Source organism: Bubalus bubalis, chromosome 8 (assembly GCF_019923935.1).
Source record: "Bubalus bubalis isolate 160015118507 breed Murrah chromosome 8, NDDB_SH_1, whole genome shotgun sequence".
NCBI lineage: Eukaryota > Metazoa > Chordata > Mammalia > Artiodactyla > Bovidae > Bubalus > Bubalus bubalis.
Window position 1 is genome coordinate 73,939,536 of NC_059164.1, and position 25,568 is coordinate 73,965,103.

General features: G+C 39.7%; 1 protein-coding gene across 3 annotated transcripts in view; it reads left to right on the top strand.

Annotated features, from left to right (window-relative positions):
- Positions 1 to 2,402: 2,402 nt before the first annotated feature.
- The window catches only part of STEAP2 (STEAP2 metalloreductase), a 31,570-nt gene continuing 8,404 nt past the window's right edge, over positions 2,403 to 25,568 (top strand). The window contains exons 1-5 of one of the 3 annotated variants that reach the window (XM_006080975.4): positions 2,403 to 2,985; positions 11,717 to 11,847; positions 18,629 to 19,153; positions 21,911 to 22,438; positions 25,328 to 25,492. In XM_006080975.4, coding sequence (XP_006081037.2) covers positions 11,845 to 11,847; positions 18,629 to 19,153; positions 21,911 to 22,438; positions 25,328 to 25,492 — 1,221 coding nt within the window. In that variant the 5' untranslated portion in view covers positions 2,403 to 2,985; positions 11,717 to 11,844. Of the gene's footprint in view, positions 2,986 to 3,147; positions 3,256 to 11,716; positions 11,848 to 18,628; positions 19,154 to 21,910; positions 22,439 to 25,327; positions 25,493 to 25,568 lie in introns of those variants that run through there. The other 2 variants (XM_025291309.3, XM_044946757.2) reach the window with 2 other exon arrangements.

The window sequence follows — 25,568 nt, forward strand, 5'->3', positions numbered from 1 at the left end:
TATAAATGTGGCTACATCATTTTGTCTTCAGACAAAATCTATGAAACATATTCTTATAAATCTACCAAAATTTATTATTGTACTTATAAATGTATATAATTTTATCTTCAATCTATTTCAAATGTATTATATGTAAATTTATTAAAGTACAAGAATATGCATTGACAAAAAATGTAAAGTAATGTTAACAGAATTTTATATTTATTGGTTTCAGAGAGAGGTGTTTCACAAAAATGGTTCTATTTCATTAATATTCAGTCCTCAAAAAAGTTTGGGAATTTGTTGGGGAGAAGTAAAGGAAATGTCTTTTAGGTAGAAATTCTCAGAGCCTTTAACCCACTAATTTGCATTGTGAATCTCTAAAATAAAGAACTTCATCATATTTTAATTTTTTTTAATTTTAATGTTATTAAAAATAAATAACATTATTTGTTATTATCTTTTATTTTAGTCTGTTATTTTCATCATGATTTACATTTATTTTACTTGTGTAAACAAATTTGTGTAAATCTCATTTGTACTTGTTCACTAATTTATTGTCCCCAAACTATCAATTCTAATGGGACAGGTAAGTATGTCTGTTCTTCACCGTTTTCCAAGTGCCTTAGCCAGGGCACACAGCAGGAGCTCAATAAATACTTTTGTAGTGAATGTATTACTTAGAAGAGCATTTTGAGGGACTAGAGCTTGAAGTTACACACTTTGGAAATGATCACTCTAAAGTTACTCAATAGTATAATAACTTCAAAGAAAATACTGTGTGAACATCTCTAGGCCATTAGAAATCCATTTAATAACTTATTGCTGTACTTCAGTGGAATCCATTACTACTTCATGGAACTAAAGGGATTTCTCAGAGAGCATGTCATGACCTGGAAAAATCTTGCGAAATCATTTTTATACTCTGCAACTCCAAATGACAGCTGTAGTAAAAATGACAGTAACCATGGAAGAAGAAGTTGAAAGGAATCATGTTTGCATCAATACCAACAATTCTGGGAAACACATCTGGTGACATGAGATTTTTCCATAGAGAATGTCTTATTTTAATAGTTCAAGTAGACATGTCTTCTGGAAATTGCAAATTACTGACTCATTGGTTCTCTTTTAGGATAAGTGATTTCACATATAACTTGATTTTTTTGAATAGTTCAAATCCATGTTAAGACAGCTATTAAAAATATTTAAAATATATGTCTTACCTACCTGTTTGATACAATAACATAGTTTAGGATACTTAAAAATCCTTTGTTTTTAATTACCCTTGTGGAAGTTATATAATGCTGTTGTATATTTTAAGAATATGGGAAAGCTAAACACTTCATCAACTACTAAGTTTCATGCATTTCCTCTACCTGCCATACAGAAGTGTTAAAAATACTAATTTCATTATTTCAGAGTAGTGTTGAAACAAAATAATAAAAATTGATACAAAATTTAATTATTTTTTTCCCAGTTACCAACGTGGAAAGAATTTTACCAGTTGCCAGTGCCACCACATCATGACAACATCATTAATGGGTAGCTCATGCCTAAACTTTTGAACTTAATATTTGGCTGTGGGGGAGGGGGCACATGTCAAGTCAAACAAAGAATGTATTTCCAAAGCAGCATTTGCAAAGGTTAATCTCGGTATAGACTGCAAAGGGGAAAGTGCAGTGTCCAGTAATCGATCCAAGACCTGCTTCAAGAGTTTTCCCCCCTGGTTAATAAAACACCGGAAGAGATTATTTTTTAAACTTAAATTTGCTGAAATGGGGATTTACTGATGTATGAAAACTAATTCCCCAAATTTGAGAATCTTCAGTAAATCGATTTGACATTTGAAAATAAAGATCTCTTGCTTCTGCCTGCATCTTCGGCACAAAAGATGAAGGATACCTGGCTATTTGGCAATCTGAGGGGTTGGGGAGGGGGATATTTATTTACATAATCCTCAAACCAAAGGTGGCCTTACAGCTCAGGAATCCTCTGAACACTCAAGGCCATTGTGGCCTAGGCAGTTAAGTGGCATTTCCAGGAACCCAGGTATCCTACCTCACCTGCCGTTCCCCGCCCCCCGACTCCGGACCAGCACCACCAGCTAGAATGAAGGTCAAAGCTACCAAACTGCTATGTTTGGTCCGCCAGCTCTGAGGGTGCTCTCCTATTCCAGGGAGTTGTTTAATGTTGTTCATGAAAGGGCATTTCTGAACATTTTATTCCAAGGACACAGTCAAGCCAAAAGATGATTTGGGTGGGTAGAGGCGAGGGAAAGAACACGTACAGGATAAAAAGCGCAGTTTCTTGGAGACTTGCCAGGAACTGAGAGTGGGGAGAGCGGGGGTGTAATTAAAAGCCGAGTCTAGACTGGAAAAGGCGGCTGTACAGCACACAAGCAATGGAGGAGAAAAGTGGGCTCAACTGTTCTAAGCGGCTTCAAAATGAATCCTGGAGGAGCCCTCCTGGGAGGCTCAGGCCACGGGTGGATGGATACTCAGCGGCTCCCAGGAGGTGCAGAGGTTAGGGGAAGCGCCAAGCTGGAACTGCACAGCCAGCACTCCCCGCCGCTTTGCTTGCACTTCTTGATGGTCCAAGTACTCCCGGGCTCTCCCCAGATCTTCCCCTCACCCTCTCCGAGCTCTCCGACTCCTCCCCCGCCGTCTCAGCTCTCCCACCTAGCCCGCTAGGGGTCCCCGGTCCCGCTCCGCGCTCTGCGCGCTCCCTGCGCGCAGCCCCTAGCGGTGGGTCTTGTGAGGCCGGCCTCAGCGCGCCTCCCTCCCTTTTTCCTCCCTCCCTCCCTCCTCTCCGTGCTCCCCAGCCCTGCGCGATCCAGCTTGGGGAGGCGGGGAAGCTGCCCGAGCGCGACCGCAGCGGTAGCCACCCTGCAAGCCGCCAGCCGGAGGCACAGTCCCTAGGCCCTAGAGCCCGGGGAGGCCCCCGGGGAATCGGCACTGCTGGAGAGAGCTGCGAGGCCCGCCCCTGCCCGGCGCGGAGGGCGCGGAGGTGAGTCTGTTGGGGAGAGCGCCAGGCGCGGTAGCAGCTGCAGAGTTGGGGGTCAAGATGCGGTCGGTGCCAAGCGCTGCATGCCTCTTTCCCAGGATTCTGCGGCGTCCGCTCTGAGCTTCTGGGGTTCCTGATCGCCTGGTACCTTGAGGCAGGGAGTGGGGAGGGAGTCTGTTCCACGGATTCCGACCCCTACTTCCCCGAGCTCCCAGAAAGTCCTGGGGTTGGTTGGGCCCAGGAGAAAGGAGGCCAGGAGAGACACTGTCCCAGGTAGGATGTGGCCCAAGGGAACGAAGGGAAAGGACGGACAGGTTACCTTAGCCTGCCTGATACTCTTCTGTCCACTTCAGGTTCATGCAGCGTATGTCACTGAAGATCCGGCAGCGCTGCTTTGCGAACGTGTATATCTTTCTAGTAGTCATTTTGTTTATTACCCAATGATGTGACCGTGGTGTGTTTAGGCCATTATGTGTTAGAAAGTAATTGGCCTCTTCTTTGAGTGTCCTAAATTATCTAAGCTCTGTATTCAGCCACAGCCAAAACTTGTTGAAAATTATGGCCTAAAAATCTTGCTCTTAAAATAGAGCAGAGAGATAAAGAGAATTTTTGTTGAGAGATTTCCAATTTCCTTACTGCCTTGGAGAAGGATTGGTGTCAGTTTTTGCTCCTCAGGCAATGCATTTTTTAGATGGAAAAACTTATTCCAGGTCATGGTTAATTATCACTCATCACCTTGAAAGTGGGAGAAGTCGAATTTCAACTCCTGCCCCACCCCCCACTCTCTTGACTTTGATTGGGTTCTAGTCCTGCTAACAACCCCCGCGCTGGGAACCTTTTTAGTTCTCTGCAAACCACATCCCCACCACACCCACACACTTTTTTCACCTATATTATTTTTTCGTCTTGTTGATCTTCATTTATTTATTTTTTCTTTCTCTAAGTCTTTTACTGTTTTTTAGTCTGCAGCTGTCTCTGTTTCTCTTCAGAAGAAAAATACCCATCCTAGAGATTTTGCAGGATATTTAGAAACATAATTTGAAAGGCTACAGTTTCTTTGTCTTAGCTAGTCAGACTTGGGGGGGGGCAGTGTGAGTGGGTAGGGGATGGAGAGGTGTTGAGGGAGTGAGATAATATCAGTAATGATGAATTGAGCAAATTGTGCAGAAAGGAAATGAAAGGCTATATATCCAGGTCACTTTTTATTATCTAGTGACATGGAAAACAGACTTATAGTGAGTGAGCATAATTATAATACTGCAGTTTCAGTGAAGAACATATTCAGGGCATCGGGGAGATACATTTATTCTGTGTTCAGCCAGTAACCATGACATTGACTTAACTATGACATTGATGTATCACCCCCTTTGGGCCTGTGGGCTTGCTGTCTTCATCAGCAAAATGAGGGATCTTATCTGGAGACCTATTACATCTCTTTTGTCCGTGATATTTTTGGATGCATTTGACAAGGAAGAATATTTATCGTATTCTTATGTACTATGTGTCAGAGACTATGGAGGGAGTGATGGACAAGACAGACATGGTTCTACCCTCAGGGAGCTGATTTTCCGGTCAGGAAAATAGAAATGAGTAAAGAATAATTACATAAGAAAGGAAACTTAACAGGGGCTCAAAACAAAATTTAAGTGAATCATTTTACTGAAGAGACATGATAGCCTGTTCATAGGATGGGAAAGTGATTGGTCCTTTCTACTTCAAGAAAAGGATTCTGTGACTGGAACATAGGGAGGAACAGTCATACAGGATGATATTGAAGAGTTATACTGAGGCTAGCTAGTCCATTCAGAGCCTTCAGGTCAGGTTCATTTAGGTCAGAAAGGTGTGTGAGTGAGGGCTGAGTTGTGTCCAACTCTTTGTGGCCCCATGGACTATAGCCGGCCAGGCTCCTCTGTCCATGGAATTTTCCAGGCAAGAATAGTGGAGTGGATTGCCATTTTCTTCTCCAGGGGATCTTCCTGACCCAGGGATTGAACCCATGTCTCCTGAATTGGCAGGGGGATTCTTTACCACTACCACTGCCACCTGGGAAACCCGTAGGTCAGGAAGGTGACTGTAATTCAAAAAGCAACACGAGGCCGTTGATTTTTAAGGAGGTGAAAGATATCATCTGATCTACATTTTAAGACAATCTTAGCTGCTACCTGGAGAATGGTTTGGAAAGAAACGAAGAAATATGTAGAGAGACCCATTAGAAAATGTCTGCAGAGTTCAGGTGAAAGATGAGAAAGACTTGGATTAAGCTGGTGTCATTGGAGAGAGATTTTTAAGAAATATTTTGGAAAACAGAAGTTGGTGTTGGGTTTTACATTAAGGGTGAGGGAAAGCAAGGACTTGAAGTTCACGTCTAGATTTCTGGCTTGACCGAATGATAGGTATGTGTGCTTAGTTGCTCAGTTTTGTCTGACTCTTTGCAACCCCATGGACTGTAACCTGCCAGGCTCCTCTGTCCATGGGGTTTTCCAGGCAAGAATACTAGAGTGGGTAGCCATTCCCTTCTCTAGGGGATTTTCCGGACCCAGGGATCGAACCCACGTATCCTGCTTTGCAGGAGGATTCTTTACCACCTCAGCTACCAGGGAAGCCCAAATAGGTAATGATATCATTTACTGAGAGGAGAAAATTTGGATGAATGTGAATAGATCTGAGCAGAAAAAGCTGTTTCATTTTGAACCGTTAAGTTTGAGATGTCTTTGAGGAGATCATAACAAAAGCTGCTTGGAAGGAGAAAAGAGATGGTGTCCAGGACAGAAATGGACAGACTGTCCTTTGATAGGTGAGATTGATAATGGTGAATTTAAGGTGAGCTCAGTTTTCAGATTTTTCTTTAGCAGCTTTCACCAACTTGAGTGCAGATAACAGTGAAAATGGATAGCTGGGTTCTTCCACAACTAGAGATTTGCAAAGTGGATGTGATGGAAAGGAACTATAACAGAATACCACTGCCTGGGTAGCTTAAACCACAGACATTTATTTCTCACAGTTCCAGAGGCTGGCAAGTCCCAGATCAAGACACCGGAAGATTCAATCTGGTAGGGGCCCACTTCCTGGTTCATAGACCGCTCTCTGTGACCTCATGGCAGATAGGAAAAGAGAGCTCTCTGGGTTTTATTTTATCCAGTTGATAAGGGTTCCACCCGTGTGACCTAATCCCCTCCCAAAGGCTGTGCATACTAACACCCTCACATTGGGAGTTAGGATTTCAACATATAGTTTGGGTAGGGTGATAAACATTTAGTGTGTAACAAGAGTCCATCTTTTTAAGTGAGTAATGATAAATACACACTGTGAAATCTAGGATGGATAAAGAAACCAGTAGCGTGAGAATATAGTAAACAGATCAGATTTCTCCTGCTATCTGGAATTATCAGTGTGACTATTTGACTAAATTATTGGAAGGCCAAGAGATAGTGCTTGGAGATATCTGAGGTGAGGTGGAGGCAAAGATTCATTGCCTTAGATGAAGGAAATGAAGCCATGAGATTAAATGGTTCATCCATTTGAATGATGAAGTTGTCGGCATGACAACTGCTGGGGTAGAAAGGAAGACTGTGTTAGTATTGGGAGCCAAAGTCACTAGTAATAATGAATAAGCCAGAAGTCAGTAGATGATAGCAGTGGGCATAATTTTGCCATGAGCTTCAAAGGAGCTTGGGGTTTGCAGGACAGAAGAAGAAAGATTCAGTATAGCCTGCAAAGTAAAAAATACACCAATCTCATTGCCTGGCCCCAGAGGATTACCTTTTTTTGGTAACATATCCAAGGCTTTGAAAGTCACCAAGATCTCTGAGAACAATAGTCCTTTCAGAGTTATTATCATCCAACAATTAATGTTCTAGATGTTTGTGAAACAAATGTGGTTCTGTTTTATAAAATTAATATAACACAACAGCTGCCATTCAGCCAGAGGAATGTCAAGGAAACTCCACTAAATTGAAAATCTTATGAGGTGATGATCTGAGTGTAATAGAATTCTCTTAGCTTGATAATATACTTCAGGTGGAAGCAGTGACAAATTTCTTCTTCTTGGGCTCTAAAATCACTGGATGGTGACTGCAGCCAGATATTAGAAGACACTTGCTTCTTGGAAGGAAAGCTATGACAAACCTAGACAGTGTATTAAAAAGCAAAGACATCATCTTGCCAACAAAGGTCTGTATAGTCAAGGATATGGTTTTTCCAGTAGTCCTGTATTGATGTGAGAGTTGGACCATAAAGAAGGCTGAGCATTGAAGAATTGATGCTCTTGAACTGTGGTGCTGGAGAAGACTCTTGAGAGTCCCGTGGACAGCAAGGAGATCAAACCAGTCAATCCTAAAGGAAATCAACCCTGAATACTCATTGAAATGACTGATGCTGAAGCTCCAATACTTTGGCTACCTGATGTGAACAACTGACTCCCTGGAAAAGAGCCTGATGCTGGGAAAGACTGAAGGCAGAAGGAGAAGAGGATGACAGAGGATGAATTGGTTGGATGGCATCACCGATTCAATGGACATGAGCCTGGGCAACCTCTAGGAGGTGGTGAGGGACAGGGAAGCCTGGTGTGCTGCAGTCCATGGGGTCGCAAAGAGTCAGACATGACTTGGCGACTAAACAACAACAACAACAACATACTTAAGGGATTAAATGCATACATCAAGTCAAAGGTCCACTCAGGAAAACTGTGACCTTGAGATTTCAAGGAGTCTGTGTACTACTTAAATCATAATGTTAAAGGTCACAAATTTGAAGTGTTACAGTGTTAAATATAAGCTAGCAATTCCCATTATTATATAGCTATTAGTCTTAGAAACTAAGAGTTTTGCCAAGAGAACGCACTGGTCATAGCAAACACCCTCTTCCAACAACACGAGGGAAGGCTCTACACATGGACATCACCAGTTGGTCAACACCAAAATCAGATTGATTATATTCTTTGCAGCCAAAGATGGAGAAGCTCTATACAGTTAGCAAAAACAAGACTGGGAGCTAACCTGGCTCAGATCATGAACTCTTTATTGCCAAGTTCAGACTGAAATTGAAGAAAGGGGGGAAAACCATTAGACCATTCAGGTATGACCTAAATCAAATCCCTTATGACTATACAGTGGAAGTGAGAAATAGATTTAAGGGACTAGATCTGATAGACAGAGTGCCTGATGAACTATGGACAGAGGTTCGTGACATTGTACAGGAGACAGGGATCAAGACCATTCCCATGGAAAAGAAATGCAAAAAAGCAAAATGGCTGTCTGGGGAGGCCTTACAAATAGCTGTGAAAAGAAGAGAAGTGAAAAGCAAAGGAGAAAAGGAAAGATATACGCATCTGAATGGAGAGTTCCAAAGAATAGCAAGGAGAGATAAGGAAGCCTTCCTCAGCGATCAATGCAAAGAAATAGAGGAAAACAACAGAATGGGAAAGACTAGAGATCTCTTCAAGAAAATTAGAGATACCAAGGGAACATTTCATGCAAAGATGGGCTCAATAAAGGACAGAAATGGTATGGACCTAACAGAAGCAGAAGATATTAAGATGTGGCAAGAATACACAGAAGAACTGTACAAAAAAGATCATCATGGCCAAGATAATCATGATGGTGTGATCACTCACCTAGAGCCAGACATCTTGGAATGTGAAGTCAAGTGGGCCTTAGAAAGCATCACTATGAACAAAGCTAGTAGAGGTGATGGAATTCCAGTTTTGCTATTTCAAATCCTGAAAGATGATGCTGTGCAAGTGCTGCACTCAATATGCCAGCAAATTTGGAAACTCAGCAGTGGCCACAGGACTGGAAAAGGTCAGTTTTCATTCCAATGCCAAAGAAAGGCAATGCCAAAGAATGCTCAAACTACTACACAATTGCCCTCATCTCACACGCTGGTAAAGTAATGCTCAAAATTCTCCAAGCCAGGCTTCAGCAATACATGAACCGTGAACTTCCAGATGTTCAAGCTGGATTTAGGAAAGGCAGAGGAACCAGAGATCAAATTGCCAACATCTGCTGGATCATTGCAAAAAACAAAAGAGTTCCAGAAAAATATCTATTTCTGCTTTATTGACTATGCCAAAGCCTTTGACACTGTGGATCACAAGAAACTGTGGAAAATTCTGAAAGAGATGGGAATACCAGACTACCTGACCTGCCTCTTGAGAAACCTATACGCAGGTCAGGAAGCAACAGTTAGAACTGGACATAGAACAACAGACTGGTTCCAAATAGGAAAAGGAGTATGTCAAGGCTGTATATTGTCACCCTGCTTATTTAACTTATACACAGAGTACATCACGAGAAACACTGGGCTGGAAGAAGCACAATCTGGAATCAAGATTGCCAGGAGAAATATCAATAACCTCAGATATGCAGATGACACCACCCTTATGGCAGAAAGTAAAGAGGAACTAAAAAGCCTCTTGATGAAAGTGAAAGAGGAGAGTGAAAAAGTTGGCTTAAAGCTCAACATTCAGAAAAGGAAGATCATGGCATCTGGTCCCATCACTTCATGGGAAATAGATGGGGAAACAGTGGAAACAGTGTCAGACTTTATTTTTTTTGGCTCCAAAATCACTGCAGATGGTGATTGCAGCCATGAAATTAAAAGATGCTTACTCTTTGGAAGGAAAGTTATGACCAACCTAGATAGCATATTGAAAACCAGAGACATTACTTTGCCAACAAAAGTCCATCTAGTCAAGACTATGGTTTTTCCAGTGGCCATGTATCGATGTGAGAGTTGAACTGTGAAGAAAGCTGAGCGTAGAAGAATTGATGCTTTTGAACTGTGGTGTTGGAGAAGACTCTTGAGAGTCCCTTGGACTGCAAGGAGATTCAACCAGTCCATTCTAAAGGAAATCAGGCCTGGGTGCTCATTGGAAGGACTGATGCTAAAGCTGAAACTCCAATACTTTGGCCACCTCATGCAAAGAGTTGACTCATTGGAAAAGACTCTGATGCTGAGAGGGATTGGGGGCAGGAAGAGAAGGAGACGACAGAGGATGAGATGGCTGGATGGCATCACCGACTCGATGGACATGAGTTTGAGTGAACTCTGGGAGTTGGTGATGGACAGGGAGGCCTGGCGTGCTGCGATTCATGGGGTCGCAAAGAGTCGGACCCGACTGAGTGACTGAACTGAACTGAACTGAGTCTTAGAAACAAAAGAATTTTATGTTAGAAAGGACTGCAGAGTCAAGTACTTTTTTTTTTAACAAAGGAAACTGAAATTCATAGTAACAAGATGATTTCAGAAGCCTAGGCCTATTCTTTCTCCTTGATACCACATAAATAAAACTTTCTATAAATGTCATAGTCTTCTCATTTATTTAGTCTGTATCACCTGTAAATAACATCAAAAGAAAAGATAGAGAAACTCTAGCGCCGTGCTAGTCCAAGTCTGGCCCATGAACTAGGACCATGTGTATCACCTGGGGGCTTGGGAGAAAGGCAGGCTCTCAAGCCTCCTCCAGACCTAGAGAATCAGAATGTGCATTGTAGCAAGATCCTCAGGTGATCCTACCCACATTAAAGCTTGATAATTGGTCCACCTGGAAATCCTTGTCTGTTCAGGTCAGTGGAACCTATGATGCCTGAAGAATTGAGGAGAGAAGCCCCTAGTTGGAGAAGGAAATGACAACCCACTCCAGTATCCTTGCCTGGAGAATCCCAGGGACAGTGGAGTCTAGTGGGTTGCTGTCTATGGGGTCGCACAGAGTCGGACACAACTGAAGCGACTTAGCAGCAGCAGCAGCAACAGCCCCTAGTCAGACAGAAGAGACACTCCTACTGAAACACTCTGAAATTTGAATGTTATGAAATAACAGGAACAAAATATGCTGTGCGGTGGGATGACACATTTTAAGGAATGGCACTGTCCTTTCCAAAAAATGAAGAGAGGAAATTGCAAAATAGTGAGTGGACCTTCAAGGGCTGCATCCTCCAGCTTCCAGCATCCAGGGGCTGCTGTTAGTCTCTTGCTAGGGTTACTTTTCATTATTACAAACAACAATGTGAAAAGAAATGTAACTGAGTATCAAAAAGCCATATCTGTTATCTCCAAATACTCAAATGAGTATGTGGTTGAATCCTGCCTCTTTTAGTATAGTTGTTGTCAATCTTGGCTGCGAATTAAAGGATATCATTTAAAATCCTGATGAAAAAAACTCTTAAAAAATTCGGGCTGAACCTTAGACTAATTAAATGAAATCTGGGGTTCAGGGGTGGTGGTGACTGGGTATCACTATGTGGTAAAGCTTCTCAGGTCACTGGATGGTGCAGCTGGAGTTGAGAACCACAGCTTTAGAAGGTTGTTCTCCATTGTGGAAAGAGGCAGCTCTGAGACTGAGATTCTGCCTTTCCACTTAAGCCAAGTAATAGGTGCCTCTATTTTACCCATAGTACCGAGCAGAATCAGCAAAAGACAGGCAACAATCTGCTGTGTGAAAGCCAGTGGGATGTTTAGGACATTGCAGGAAGAAGGATTTTTTTTTTTTAAAGAAGCATATACTAGTTTAAAAAACAAAAAAGAGGCATATGCTTTCAGCAAATTTTTATTAAAATTTGAGTAACAGTTATTGCTGGTGGGAATGTTCTAAAACTGGATTGTTGTGATGGTTACATAACTCTAAATATACTGAAAATTATTAATTTATACATTTTAAATGGGTAGATTTCATGATATGTAAATTGTACCTCCGTAAAGCTTTTTTTAGTTGCTATATATGCTTCAATATTTATAGTTTCATCATATTGTTTGGAAGACCAAGAAGCCAGTACTTGTTTGGTGTCACTGAAGTGTTAATACCTAGCTGAATGCCTGGGGGGTCAGGCTCAAAAAGACACTGGATGGGAGAATGGTTGGGGATGGATGGTGAGTATCCTTATGACCTTTGGCTGTGGAAAGATTTCTAAATTGATGTCAAAAATAAATAAATAACTTGATGTCAATCATCAGAGATCCCTACAGTTCACAGTACCCAGTGGGCACTGGTGCCTTTTCTAACCTGTTCATGGTATGGCATTGAAAGGGGAAATGGGTTTGTGTAGAGGCTAGAGTACTAGGCCTTTCATAGAAGATTATTTATTTGTAAGTTGCTACAACACAGGAAAACTTGTATTTGCTAGCCAGTAAACATAGGTGTGGGCTTCTCTGGTGGCTCAGTCAGTAAAGAATCTGCCTGTAATTCAGGAGACCCAGGTTCCATTTCTGAGTCAGAAAGATCCCCTGGAGAAGGAAATGGCAACCCACTCCACTATTCTTGCCTGGAAAATCCCATGAACAGAGGAGCTTGGCGGGCTACAGCCCATGGGGTCACAAGAGTTGGAAACGACTTAGTGACTAAACCACCACCACCAAACATAGGTGTCCTTATCTCAAAATATAATCTGCAACACGTTATAAAATGGGGAGATTACATCAGCCATGATATAACCTGCTATTCCCAGCTTCATTTGGGAATATGACATACCCCCTTGTGATTCAGTTTGCATTGCTATGAGAGTCCAGGTATGCACAAGACCCCTGACTGTGCTTGATGTAACAGGCTTTCTTATAAGGTGGATGGAAGGATGTGTATAGCATCTTCTGTGCCCTAAACATAGAGGAAAAGTGGGTAGGTGGGGAGGTCTTAGAAGGATGTTGTTGCTTTAATTTATTGAATAAGATCCTAAAATATTTTTATCAACTGAAGTTGTCGGGCAATACATTTTTAAAATTGAATTTCTAGACTAACCTAAATTTAATCAGAAAGCTTTTTTGTTTAAAATCTTCCTACCATGAATTAGATTGCTTTCTTTCCCTAATAATTTCAACATAATAAACATATAAAGTTTTGTTTTGGTAATTTAGGACCTAGAAATATCATAAAATCATACCAATATAAAATATATTGAATACATACTGAGCCTAGGAAATATTTTGGGAGTTACTTGTTATTTTGCTTATCTCATTTAAATTCAGGTTATTTGAAAAGTCTGGAAGGCTTGGAGTTAGTTAGCATTATTTTGCTCTAATGCTATTATATTTCTTTTCTGAAAATTCTTCAGTCGGTTCTAGAAAACATGAACACAAAAAGACACTCAGATCCAAGTATGAAATATTAATGAATCATTTGTAATTACCATAGTTTATAAACAGAATTTCAAAGAATAAATCTGCATAGTTTTAATAAAATTAGTTTCATAATTTTGAGGGAATGATTTTTAAATGAGGATGCATACAAATTATCCAAGAGTTTCAGCTGAAAGAATTTAATAATCTGACTTAAGTGGATTTAAATATTCAAATGGTGAATAGTGGTTGGACTGCCTTACATTAGGGCAGTTATTCTCAAACTTTAATGTGCATCAGAACCACCTGAGGACTTTTTATAACAGATTGCTGGCCTCCACCCCCAGGGTTTCTGATTTAGGAGGTCTGGGATAGTGCCTAAGAATTCACATTTCTAACCAGTTCCAAGTACTGCTGATACTGCTGGTTCAGGTCATACTTGGACAACTGCTGTGTTAAGAAATCACATTCTGATTTTTCTAGCAGAATTGCAGCTTTGCTTCTGGGCTTGTCTAAAGGACTTACAAATTTCTTCCAAAAAATGAAAGCCTAAAAAAAAAAAAAAGACCCCACCTCTTCCCTCAAAGAAATTCTTTATTGTTATAAACAGGTGAAAGTGAAAGTGAAAATCGCTCAGTTGTGTCCGACTCTTTGCGACCCCATGGACTATACAGTCCATGGAATTCTCCAGGCCAGAATACTGGAGTGGGTAACCTTTCCCTTCTCCAGGCAATCTTCCTAACCCAGGGATCAAAGCCAGGTCTCCCACATCGCAGGTGGATTCTTTACCAGCTGAACCACAAGGGAAGCCCATAAACAGTTGGGTTTTATGTTTATTTAAATACTGAGAGACTGTAGAGGTTATCTTTTTGCAACTCAAAGATCATGATAGTAAAATCTCTAGTTACATAAAATTAGATGGGGGTATTTGATATATCATCTGAGGATTAAGCAGACATCTCCAGCAGCAGGGAACTTATCCAGGGTACTTTCCCCCCTCTCCCCAGAAAGATTTTCTCTCCAAAAGGCTTAAGGAGCACTTTTATATAAGAGTTTCCAATAAAATAAAAAGGAGGGGAGAGGATCTATATAGGACTGCCAACTCAAACAACTTTTATCACTATTCTTATATGAAAAACAGACATTTTGACCCCTAAAGTTAGTTAAGATATACTCTCAGAGAAAAGGACAATTTGGCAAATTGAATAATTTTATGAAAAACTCCCTACTGTATCCATATACTTTTTAATTGCTGTTGACCAGTGATAGCTTCATATTTGGGAGCCAGTGCCCTAGGACTTTGAAAGTAAGGTCACAGAAAGCCAAATTTAATTTTGGGTCCTTGAGGTTTTAAGCTAGAATAAACCTGTAGTGTACCTCCCTTGAAACATTCTGTGTAATTTTGAGATTATTTTGCAAGTACAATTCATATATATAGAATGATTTGAGGTAAGGAGACACCATATGATACTTTTCTCTCCCTGATTTTCTAGAATAACTATACTCTGATCATACTATCTAATTCTTAATTATATGCTGATATGAGTCTGTCTTTCTTTCTCTTGCTTTTTAATTCAAGTATATCTTGTCTTTTCTTAAATGGAATGTAAACTTAAGTGTAAGCACTGTGCTTCTCTTCTTTATATCTTCTGTGCAAAGTACACAGTGGCCTGAATAAATTCATGCTGGACCACAGAAAAACAGATCTCCCTTTAGATTATAGTTCCTCCTTATCAGTGGAAATGTACAATGTAAGGTATTTATGACTCTTACTTTGTAAATAGGTAAACCTTTTTCAGCTGTTGACATTATTCACTTCTTATAACCCTATTAAAAAAATATTTATTTATTTCACTGCACAGGATCGTAGTTGTGGCATATGGGATCTAGTTCCCTGACCAGGGATCGAACCCAGGGCATTGGAAGCTCAGAGTCAAAGCCACTGGACCAAGGAGAGTCCCTTATAACCCCATTTTTTATGGACATCACAATTGTAAACTTCAGCTCAGCTGTTAACTAAGTGATCCAAAATGATAGCTTACAGATTTGAAAGGAGATTCATGAGATTTTTACTCCAGTGTCTCGGCACCCATAGTTTGTGGAGAGGAGGTGCTTTTTAGGTCTATGTACAGGTGAGTTCCACAGGACCCACACATATTTCTTGGCTCTTTTTTCCTCCCCTCTAGAAGCAGTATATACCTTCATGGTATTTTCAGTGCCCTCACAGAAAATGGGTTGCTACCTGGGGGTTCTTCAAGAATTACCCAGCAATCAATCATGGTTTTTTTTTTCATAGTATTAATAAGGTTATATCTTGGTTGGTTTTGATATAAAATTTGGATTTACTGATGATTGATTAATAGCTATAAATCCAAACTATATAGCTTTGTCATTGTTGTTCAGTTAGTTCTAAGTCATGTCCAACTCTTTGCAACCCCATGGACTACAGCACACCAGGTCTCCCCAACCCTCACTATTTCCCAGAGTTTGCCCATCTTATAGTTTTGGGTTTACCTAAAACTATCTGAGTTATGATTCATACTTTATTTAGAGTTAGTATTTCTTTTGAAGAATAAAACTAATGGGTGACTTTTGGTGATCTTGATAGTTTTAAGATATGCCATACAATGTTTTCACAGCAGTGTTAGAATTAGCAGAGGTCAAAAGACTTATATGTGAAGCTGAGTTGTGTTAACTACAAAGTGCACTGTTTTTGATAAGTTGCTAAAGTTCTCTAAGCCTCTGTTTCTTCATCTTTAAGATGGGCATAGTATGTACTTCACAGCCATCTGAGAATTAAATAAGGTAATATATGTGAAAATATTGCAAACTACAAAATAGTATGTGCCATCATCATATGCTTTCAGCAGTATACAAATAATCCATCTCTCAAATCCATTAAAAGTTGTTTTTTTCCCTCATGAATGCTTTTACATTACTTAAAACTTTGATGAGAAGAGTCTCATTTATTAGACCTACTTCTATTTATAGGCACAGTCAAGGCCCAGACATGTTAGGACAGAGTCATCTACTAATATATATAAGATACATGGTATTATGAGGTACCCAGAGATGACATTATTTGGCCCTAACGTATTTTTATTTGTTCACATTCTGATTTACAGAAGGGGTTTGAACTTACTTTGTAAAATAAGCAGATCAGTGATACTGTTTTTATTTTTGCTTTCATTTGAAAAGGTCTTGATCGTCATAATTCTTGGATTTAAAGATTTTGCAATTCTTACATTTTGGGAGATGCTACGATCTCTACTCAGAAGAACTTGAGACTGGGATACAGGAAACTTGGTTTCCTGTGTGAGAATCTAGTAACTCTCTTTACCCTTAGATAATATATGTGATATAGAGGTAGGTCAGTCAGTTCACCTTGAATTGTTTAATGAAATGAGCATTGATTTCATTACTTCTGGTTTCTTTAACTGCTCCTGATTCTCTAAATACCAGGAATATCTCTCGGAGGATGCTGACAGTTTTGTATCACCTTAGTGCCTCTGACCGGAGAAGGCAATGGCACCCCACTCCAGTACTCTTGCCTGGAAAATCCATGGACGGAGGAGCCTGGTAGGCTGCAGTCCATGGGGTCGCTAAGAGTCGGGCATGACTGAGCGACTTCACTTTCACTTTTCACTTTCCTGCATTGGAGAAGGAAATGGCACCCCACTCCAGTGTTCTTGCCTGGAGAATCCCAGGGACAGAGGAGTCTGGTGGGCTGCCGTCTATGGGGTTGCACCGAGTCGGACACGACTGAAGCGACTTAGCAGCAGCAGCAGCAGTGCCTCTGACACCCCCTCCACCCCTGCTTTTCAGGGTGTGTGGGATCACCCTGAGGGGAAGCAAATAATTGTCACCCCTTATAACTTGAAAAGTGTGAAATGAAACATGTGATAGACTAAAAAATAGTGAGTTTTCCCCTTTCCCAGGACCCAAGTTAGACATTGAGATGACTAGGTAATGCTAAGGAGCAATGACATGGCTGAAGAAGGAGAAGATACTCATACAAACACAACCATCTCTCTTCTACCTTGCCACTGCCCCCATATCTTTCTTTAATTCCTTACAGGCACCCAAATGACACATACCTTGCTAGATTGCCTGGGTTCTAATCCTGGTTCCTCTAGTTTCTCTTTTGTGACCTTGTACAAATTATTTTCTGCATGTATCAAGTTTTTTCATCTGCAAAATGGGCACGACAATATTAGTACCTATCTCATAGGGTAGTTGTGAGGATGCAGTCAGTTAATCTATAAAGCACAGCACTGCCACACAGTGTATGCTATATGAGTATCAGGTAATATTATTATCTTTCTAAAGATTAATTTACTGATATATTTGGAGTCATTGAACATGTTCCATTTCTAGGGTAAAAAGTTGAATTTTCCTGGCTCCAGTAATTTCAAATTCCAGTTACTAAAAACCAGAAAAACATGTTTTTTAAAAAACATTCCACCTGTTCCTGTAAAATCCATTAAGTTCTCTGAAGAGATCCACATCTGCTGTTAGTATAAAAGAAATTGAACATTGCAGATAAAATGGAAGAGTGTTTTTCATTCAGACCTAACAGTGACACTGATTCATGGCCATCTGAATATTATTCTTGAGCAGGTTACTACAAATAGGAACTTTCCAGGTGTTAGTCACTAAGAAAAGAATTTGACAGATTTTTTTCTGGAAAAAAATAACTGCATTATATTCAAGGCAACCGATGCAAAAAAAGGGAAGAAAAAGATTTCATAAGTATTGTGTAATTTAAGACCATCAACACATTACTAACCTCCTTTATACGGGAAAACTTTCTCGATGATAAGTTAATGAGACATAAGGTGGATGATAGAAGTCTATAGTATTTAATTAATTCTTTATTATATTTTGATGGCTACTTTTCTGAAAATGGTAAACCCCAGATTTCATTTTTTTTTAGTAGCTGATTTAGCTTACTCTCATTTAATAATAAAGCTCTTACTAGCTACTGAGGTAGTCCCAAATGACTCTAGACCATTTGGGGTTATAAATGGTTCTTTGGGTTTTACTATTGTTTGTCTGTCTTCTCTTGCCTCATGAGCTATGATGAATCGTCACAGTCCTTCTTTACCTCTAGTGGCATTTCTGACTTTGCTGCCTGTGGTCTGCTGAGAAACTGAATTTTCACACTGGTTGCAACTGTGTTTTTTTAAAAGTTCTCCCTTGCTGAAAACTTCACTGTCTTTCCTTTTGTGCTCTAGAGCCTTGCTGTTCAAAGAGGGGCCCCACAGACCAGCAACATTGGTATCACCTTATTAGAAATGCAGAATCTTGGGCCTCACTCCAGACTTACTGAATCAGAATATGCGTTTAAACAAGATTCTCAGATGATTCAAATGTACATTAAAATTGGAGAAGCTCCAATTTAGCACATCAACTTTGTGACAGTTCATTTTTCTATTTCGAGATCCATTTCTGGCTTACAAATTGTGTCTTGTGATGTTTGATGTTATATAGCGTGCCAGATTGTTTTATCTCTAGAAACAGGGATGTTGTTATAACATCTAAAAGTGTATTCATGTTTGGTAATAAGTAATTGATGAGTACTTTATTTTCTCTCCCCTAGGATATCCCTGGTCATCTTGGAAGAGTCCATATCATGGAATCGATCTCCATGATGGGAAGCCCCAAGAGTCTTAGTGAAACTTTTTTGCCTAATGGGATAAATGGTATCAAAGATGCAAGGAAGGTCACTGTGGGTGTAATCGGAAGTGGGGATTTTGCCAAATCCCTGACCATTCGACTTATTAGATGTGGCTATCATGTGGTAATAGGAAGCAGAAATCCTAAATTTGCTTCTGAATTTTTTCCTCATGTAGTAGATGTCACTCACCATGAAGATGCTCTAATAAAAACAAATATAATATTTGTTGCTATACATAGAGAACATTATACCTCCCTGTGGGACCTGAGACATCTGCTTGTGGGTAAAATCCTGATTGATGTGAGCAATAATATGAGGGTAAACCAATATCCAGAATCCAATGCAGAATATTTGGCTTCATTATTCCCGGACTCCTTGATTGTGAAAGGATTTAATGTTATCTCAGCTTGGGCACTTCAGTTAGGACCTAAGGATGCCAGCCGGCAGGTATGTATTTTTGCATTTTATTCTTATTTAGCTGGTATTTTATACTTAAATAGGTAGACAAATATATACCTAAAAAATGAATTCTGATGCTCTCCCATGATTATCATTTTGAAAACTATGTATGAGCTCCTGAAGATTTGTGTCCTGACCTTGTAAGGACATATTTCTATCCTCAAAATGATGTAAAAATCTGAGAAAATAACTTGAACCTTCCTATCATCATCAGCTAATTGAAGAAAAAGACAAGATTCATAGATGAATAATGGGCCATCTCCTTGCTTCCTCAAAAATTAAAACAATCTCAAACATGTCTTTTTTCTTTGCCTCTCTTCCTCCCACCCTTTCTTCCTTCCTCCTCCTTTCTTTGCAAACAAAAAGATGTAAACAGTGTTTGCCTATTTGGTAAACAGTGTTCCATCTCTGCTTTTATAAGTAAATACATAGAGTAGTGCACCTTAAATTTTTTTCAGAAGTGTAGTTATGCATTATATTGGAGCAAGATGATAAAATACTTTTATTATTTTTGCCCATAAAGACAGTTGATTAGATGTCTTAGAAAATAAATTCAAGTATTTACATCACTGTATGCTGCATATCATGCTTCCCTGGTGGCTCAGCATTAAAGAATCTGCCTGAAATGCTGCTGCTGCTGCTGCTAAGTCGCTTCAGTCGTGTCCAACTCTGTGCGACCCCATACAACAAAGACATGGTTCGATCCCTGGGTAGGGAAGATCCCCTGGAGGACGGCATGGCAACCCACTCCAGTATTCTTGTGTGGAGAATCCTCATGGACAGAGGAGCCTGGCAGGCTACAGTCCATGGGGTCGAAAAGAGTCAGACATGACTGAGTAACTAAAGCACAGCACAGCACAGCACAGCATGCTGCATATGAGAGTCATGATTAACTATTCATTTTCAGGTGTTTAATTTGGAAGACCTAGGAAAAGAATATATACTTTCCTAGAGACTGTTCCGGAGAAGGCAATGGCACCCCACTCCAGTACTCTTGCTTGGAAAATCCCATGGACAGAGGAGCCTGGTAGGCTGCAGTCCACGGGGTTGCGAAGAGTCAGATACGACTGAACGACTTCACTTTCACTTTTCACTTTCACGCATTGGAGAAGGAAATGGCAACCCACTCCAGTGTTCTTGCCTGGAGAATCCAGGGACAGGGGAGCCTAGTGGGCTGCCGTCCATTGGGTCGCACAGAGTCGGACACGACTGAAGCGACTTAGCAGCAGCAGCAGCAGAGACTGTTCTGAAGCATTTTTTTCTTTTGCATATCCACCAAGGTTTAGCAATAGATCAAATCAAGTAAACGAGAGATAAACCTGAATTTAATCCTTTGCCTGTATTAATGATAATTTTAATATTCAATAAAATAAATTATGGAACAAGAGATTGTTCAATGTGAAATACAGAAAGAGTTTCATTTGTGTCTTCTTTACATTATGTTTGATTTAGTCTTTTAGGTAAATTATAAAGTTTTATAATTTTTAGTGTTTTTCCCCAATGAATTAAATAAAAAAGTTTAATTGACCATTGTCACACCTGTAATAAACTGAGAATACCTTTCCTTATTTCTTTGATATATATTTCTCTACCTTCACTGTTCCATTTTAGAAGTTCTAACAGTATAGACTTTTTCATTTATATGGCTAATGTTAGATAAAATTAATAATCCTAAGAAGTCTACATTCTTTCCATTATATAACTAGGTTTAGCAGGCAAGAATTTCAGTGTGGTCTATTCCAGAGCATGTATATAAACATCTTCAGGGATATATTTAGGAATTTGTTTTCCCTGAACATCACTTAGAGATTTTATAGCAAACTTTAGTGAACTAATACAGGTTCACTCCAGCATGAACTTGGTGTTCAACAAATATTTGTTGACTTCTCAACCATATTACAATATATAAGAGTATTCGGTAGCTTGAAAGCCCACCCCCACCCCTACTGATCTCGATCATATCAAACGGCAGTTACTTTTACTATTTAAATTAACTAAGCCTAATAATGCCATTTCCCCCCCGCCAAATATATTATCCTCATTTAAAAATGAAAGAATTTCATAATTCTGACCAATGAAGTAATATACCTGAGATTATCCCTGGTTTTGGTGAATTGGTTTCTAAGCCAGAAGGTAAATTTTATAAAGAGTATAGCATCATGACATAATTTAGAAGTTTTCATTGCAAATTCAACCGTCTCATGCTTATTCAGCATACTCATCTTTTCCCTTGCTGAATAGCCATAAAGGGCATTGCTTACAATCACTCTGGCAGAATCACTGCAGTCCTAGAGCTAAGCTGTCCACCAAAGCCTGGAGAACCAGCCCCAGCCCACGCCCTGCAGGAGTGTGGGAGCTGGATGGGGGAGGGGCATGGCCAGCAGATTGAATTCCACCTAGACTACTGAAGAGAAGACCTTACCTTATCTGTTCAGAAGCATGTGGTTTAGAAATCTTTCCTCCTGCCTCCCTTCCCCTGAGGACTTGGTCCCAGGTTCACGCTAGATTTTTCTGCATTTTCATTTCATGTCATCGAAGCTAGCAAGGACTTGGTTGTTTTTTTACAATACTATCTTAACCTATAAATAAACAGATTAATAAATTAACAAATGCTTTATCACCTTAGTTTTTTGTATCACTCAAGGTCATCATACGTGATGCTCCATGGATTAAATGGAGTGTGTGATTGTTACCAGTTTTATAAGCAACAATGGTAATGATGAGTCTTCTGGTTTTTTCCCACAGGTTTATATATGCAGCAATAATATTCAAGCTCGACAACAGGTTATTGAACTTGCCCGTCAATTGAATTTCATTCCCGTTGACTTGGGATCATTATCATCAGCCAGGGAGATTGAAAATTTACCCCTGCGACTATTTACTCTCTGGAGAGGGCCAGTGGTGGTAGCCATAAGCCTGGCCACATTTTTCTTTCTTTATTCTTTTGTCAGAGATGTGATTCATCCCTATGCTAGAAACCAGCAGAGTGACTTTTATAAGATTCCTATTGAGATTGTGAATAAGACCTTGCCGATAGTTGCCATTACTTTGCTGTCCCTGGTCTACCTGGCAGGTCTCCTGGCAGCTGCTTATCAGCTTTATTATGGCACCAAGTATAGGAGATTTCCACCGTGGTTGGAGACCTGGTTACAGTGTAGAAAACAGCTCGGATTATTAAGCTTTTTCTTCGCTTCGGTCCATGTTGCTTACAGCCTCTGCTTACCAATGAGAAGATCGGAGAGATACTTGTTTCTCAACATGGCTTATCAGCAGGTATGGAGCATGTTTGATATTTATCTGATACTGGTAAAATACTTGATTAGTATAATTTATAGAAACTAAGATTTAAAATAGTGTAAAACTTTACATACTTTGTAATAGAAATGTTGGTATGTTTAGGGAGGGGAAAGAATTATTCTTTAAACAAGGTTTTTGCATAGAATTATATGGCTAATTCAGAATAATTTATAGTTAAAGCTTCTGTCATCCCTTTCTCTGCAGAATAAAAGCAGAGAAGTGAAGAGGGGTTTTATTTTCCTTTTTTGTTACAACTGCAGTGATTACTTTCAGCATCAGTTAATTATTTTATAATTGGCCATGTTCTGTGAAATAATAAGGCAGCTTTTAGTAAACACATACAATAAAATTAAGCCTAGTGAAAATATAAAAAAGAATAGCAAGTCAGGATTGCTGGTTTTTGTTATCAAAAAGCAAGAAAGGTACTGGTTCCTCAGGTGAAGCTTTTCTAGCACTTAACTCTTAAACAAAATCTCAGGGACATCCTTGTGGAATTGGCTTGATGATGGCATAGACTATGATTTTCCTCAACAATTTCCATTCAGTAAATATCAGGGGTTTCATTGAAGCTCTTGATGTAGCATTTTTCAGTGAAAGTTGAGCACAGTATACCAAACACATGTGTAAGAGCTTTTGCATTTTATAAGGAAACAAAGCATTATGGTCCAAGTGTGTAGCATCCAGTAATTACACTTGTTTCAACAATAAAACCTAAAATAATTTGAAAAAAAATTACTAGATTGATGTTCTTTAAGCCATTTTCTCTAAAAACTTCACTTAAATGAATGGTAAGGCTTTGATATCTACTCTACCAGCTTCCTCACCTCCTTCAAGTCTTCCATTTGTTGACAAAAATAATAAACAATCAATAATCAGATTAGAAGGGAGTTTTATCCACACCAAGCTGAAGACTATAACCTGGGAAACAACCTCTCAGCAACTCTGAGGGGACTGCTCTGAAGAGGCAGGGAAGGAGCCAGAATGTATATGAATTTTTTAGCTAGGAAATAAGTGTGGACGAACATACATCCTTGATAAAGTATTACTGCTAATCACAAAGAACAGATATTTCAAGTTAATAATTTCAGTGTTTTTCTATGTATTGAAGATGCAGGAATCTGGGGTCATTGAAATTCTCCCAGAGGTATGCATCTGAACTATCGAGGGGCCAGTATTTCATAGCCCAGAAAGCCTCACCCTTCTGTTTTCCTCCTGAATTCTTCTCATGGCCCATTGTGAACTAACAAAGGATCGTGATTAAACCCTTTGTAAAACTTGATGGTGGGCAGCATTCTTTTTTTTAATGGTAAAGCTGATGTACAATGTATGTTTGTACATAAGACAGGCTGTTCTTAGTTATAAAGTTCAAACCAAATCATGTATGAGCCAGAATATGAAATTTTTTCCCATCAAGTCCTTATCTCCTCAGCAGGGCCCTCATTGGACACTGTTTGACATTCTGCCACCTGCTTCTGACTCAACCCTGGTACTCCCGGCCTCTCCTACTTCCCCTGCTGTACCTTCTCTTTGTTCAATAGTATTTTCCACCTTCTAACACACTTTGTGTTCTTTATTTACTGTTCTCTGCCTTCTCTCATCAGAGTGTAAGTTCACAAGAGGAGGAGTCTTTGTCCATTTTGGTCACTGATACATGCCTAATGCCTGGAACTGTGCCTGACACATTGTAGACACTCACAAAACATACTCAAGGAATGGAGGGGTGAATTGGGAGGGCAGGTATTAATAGATAGATACAAGTTGTAGGCTCCAGGTTTACTGGGGTATGCTGTTATTCTGTATTGTTGTATAGACGCCAAATGAGATAGTAAGAACCTTTTCTCCACAGAGGAGCTCTGTGGCTTCTTTCAGAATGTTGGTGTTGATTGCTTCAGTGAACTAATGGCTAAGAAATAGCCTTTCTCTCTTTTGTTTAAACTTCAGGTATGGTTACCTGGTATGGTTCAGGTATGGTTACCTGAACTAAACTTCAGTTTGGTTACCTGGAAGTGGACAAAAAGTAAAGCTGGTATTAAGTTAGAACCTGTTTTCCTTGAATAGATCAAAGCTTCAACCCAAGGAATCCAAACCTTGATTTATACTCTAATTATATTGTTTGCATGTAAACAGACAATTCTAAAAGTAGTTGCTATGCAGGATCCGACATATTCAGAGTTGAAGTCTGGCTTGATTATATGTGCATTATCAATGTAAGGGGAAGACATTTGGAAAAGTACTGAATGAGGCAACTAGACAGTTGAAAAGTATATTAATGAGGTCATTCATTAATGAGGTCGTTCAAGTAGATAAATATTTGTGCTCCGTAGGGCTTTATCCTCAGGGCAATTTCAACTTCCTGGGGAAAAGAAGGTAAGAAGAAAGAGGTAAATCAACATGTAAATATTCTGTGAGAAAGGAAGGAACAAAGTTTAGAAATCCCCTGCTTGGATTCTAAGTTGAACTAAGGCCAGAATATTCAACCAAGTTGAAACCAACTTTTAAAAGTACCGGAAAACTAACTGCCACTACTTTAGTCTCCCTGTGGAACCAACCACTCAGTATTTCAGTGTTGGGACTCCAGAGTCCATGTCAGCACGATGTATTACAAATGTGGCAACTACCCTTATCACATATGGGTGAGGAAGGAGAGGACCTTAGTCCTCTTCCTGTTTAACTCTCTCTTTTCTTTCCCACACACCTGGAACAAATACCATCCAGTAATAGGTTCTCCATAACAGTTCATTAAATTGAATTAGTGCAACTTAAATATGTATGTATATGACACATTCTTAGGCCAAGAGTGAACTCTGTGCTGAATCAGTTAATGTTCTACCAAACAAAGGAAATTCACATTTGCTTTCTTGTTAGGTTCATGCAAATATTGAAAACTCTTGGAACGAGGAAGAAGTCTGGAGAATTGAAATGTATATTTCCTTTGGCATAATGAGCCTTGGCTTACTTTCCCTCCTGGCAGTCACCTCTATCCCTTCAGTGAGCAACGCTTTAAACTGGAGGGAATTCAGTTTCATTCAGGTACATGGTGTTTGTTTGGTGAGGGGATGGGTGGTACAGAATTTTAACTACAATTAAGTACAATTAAATTTTAAAT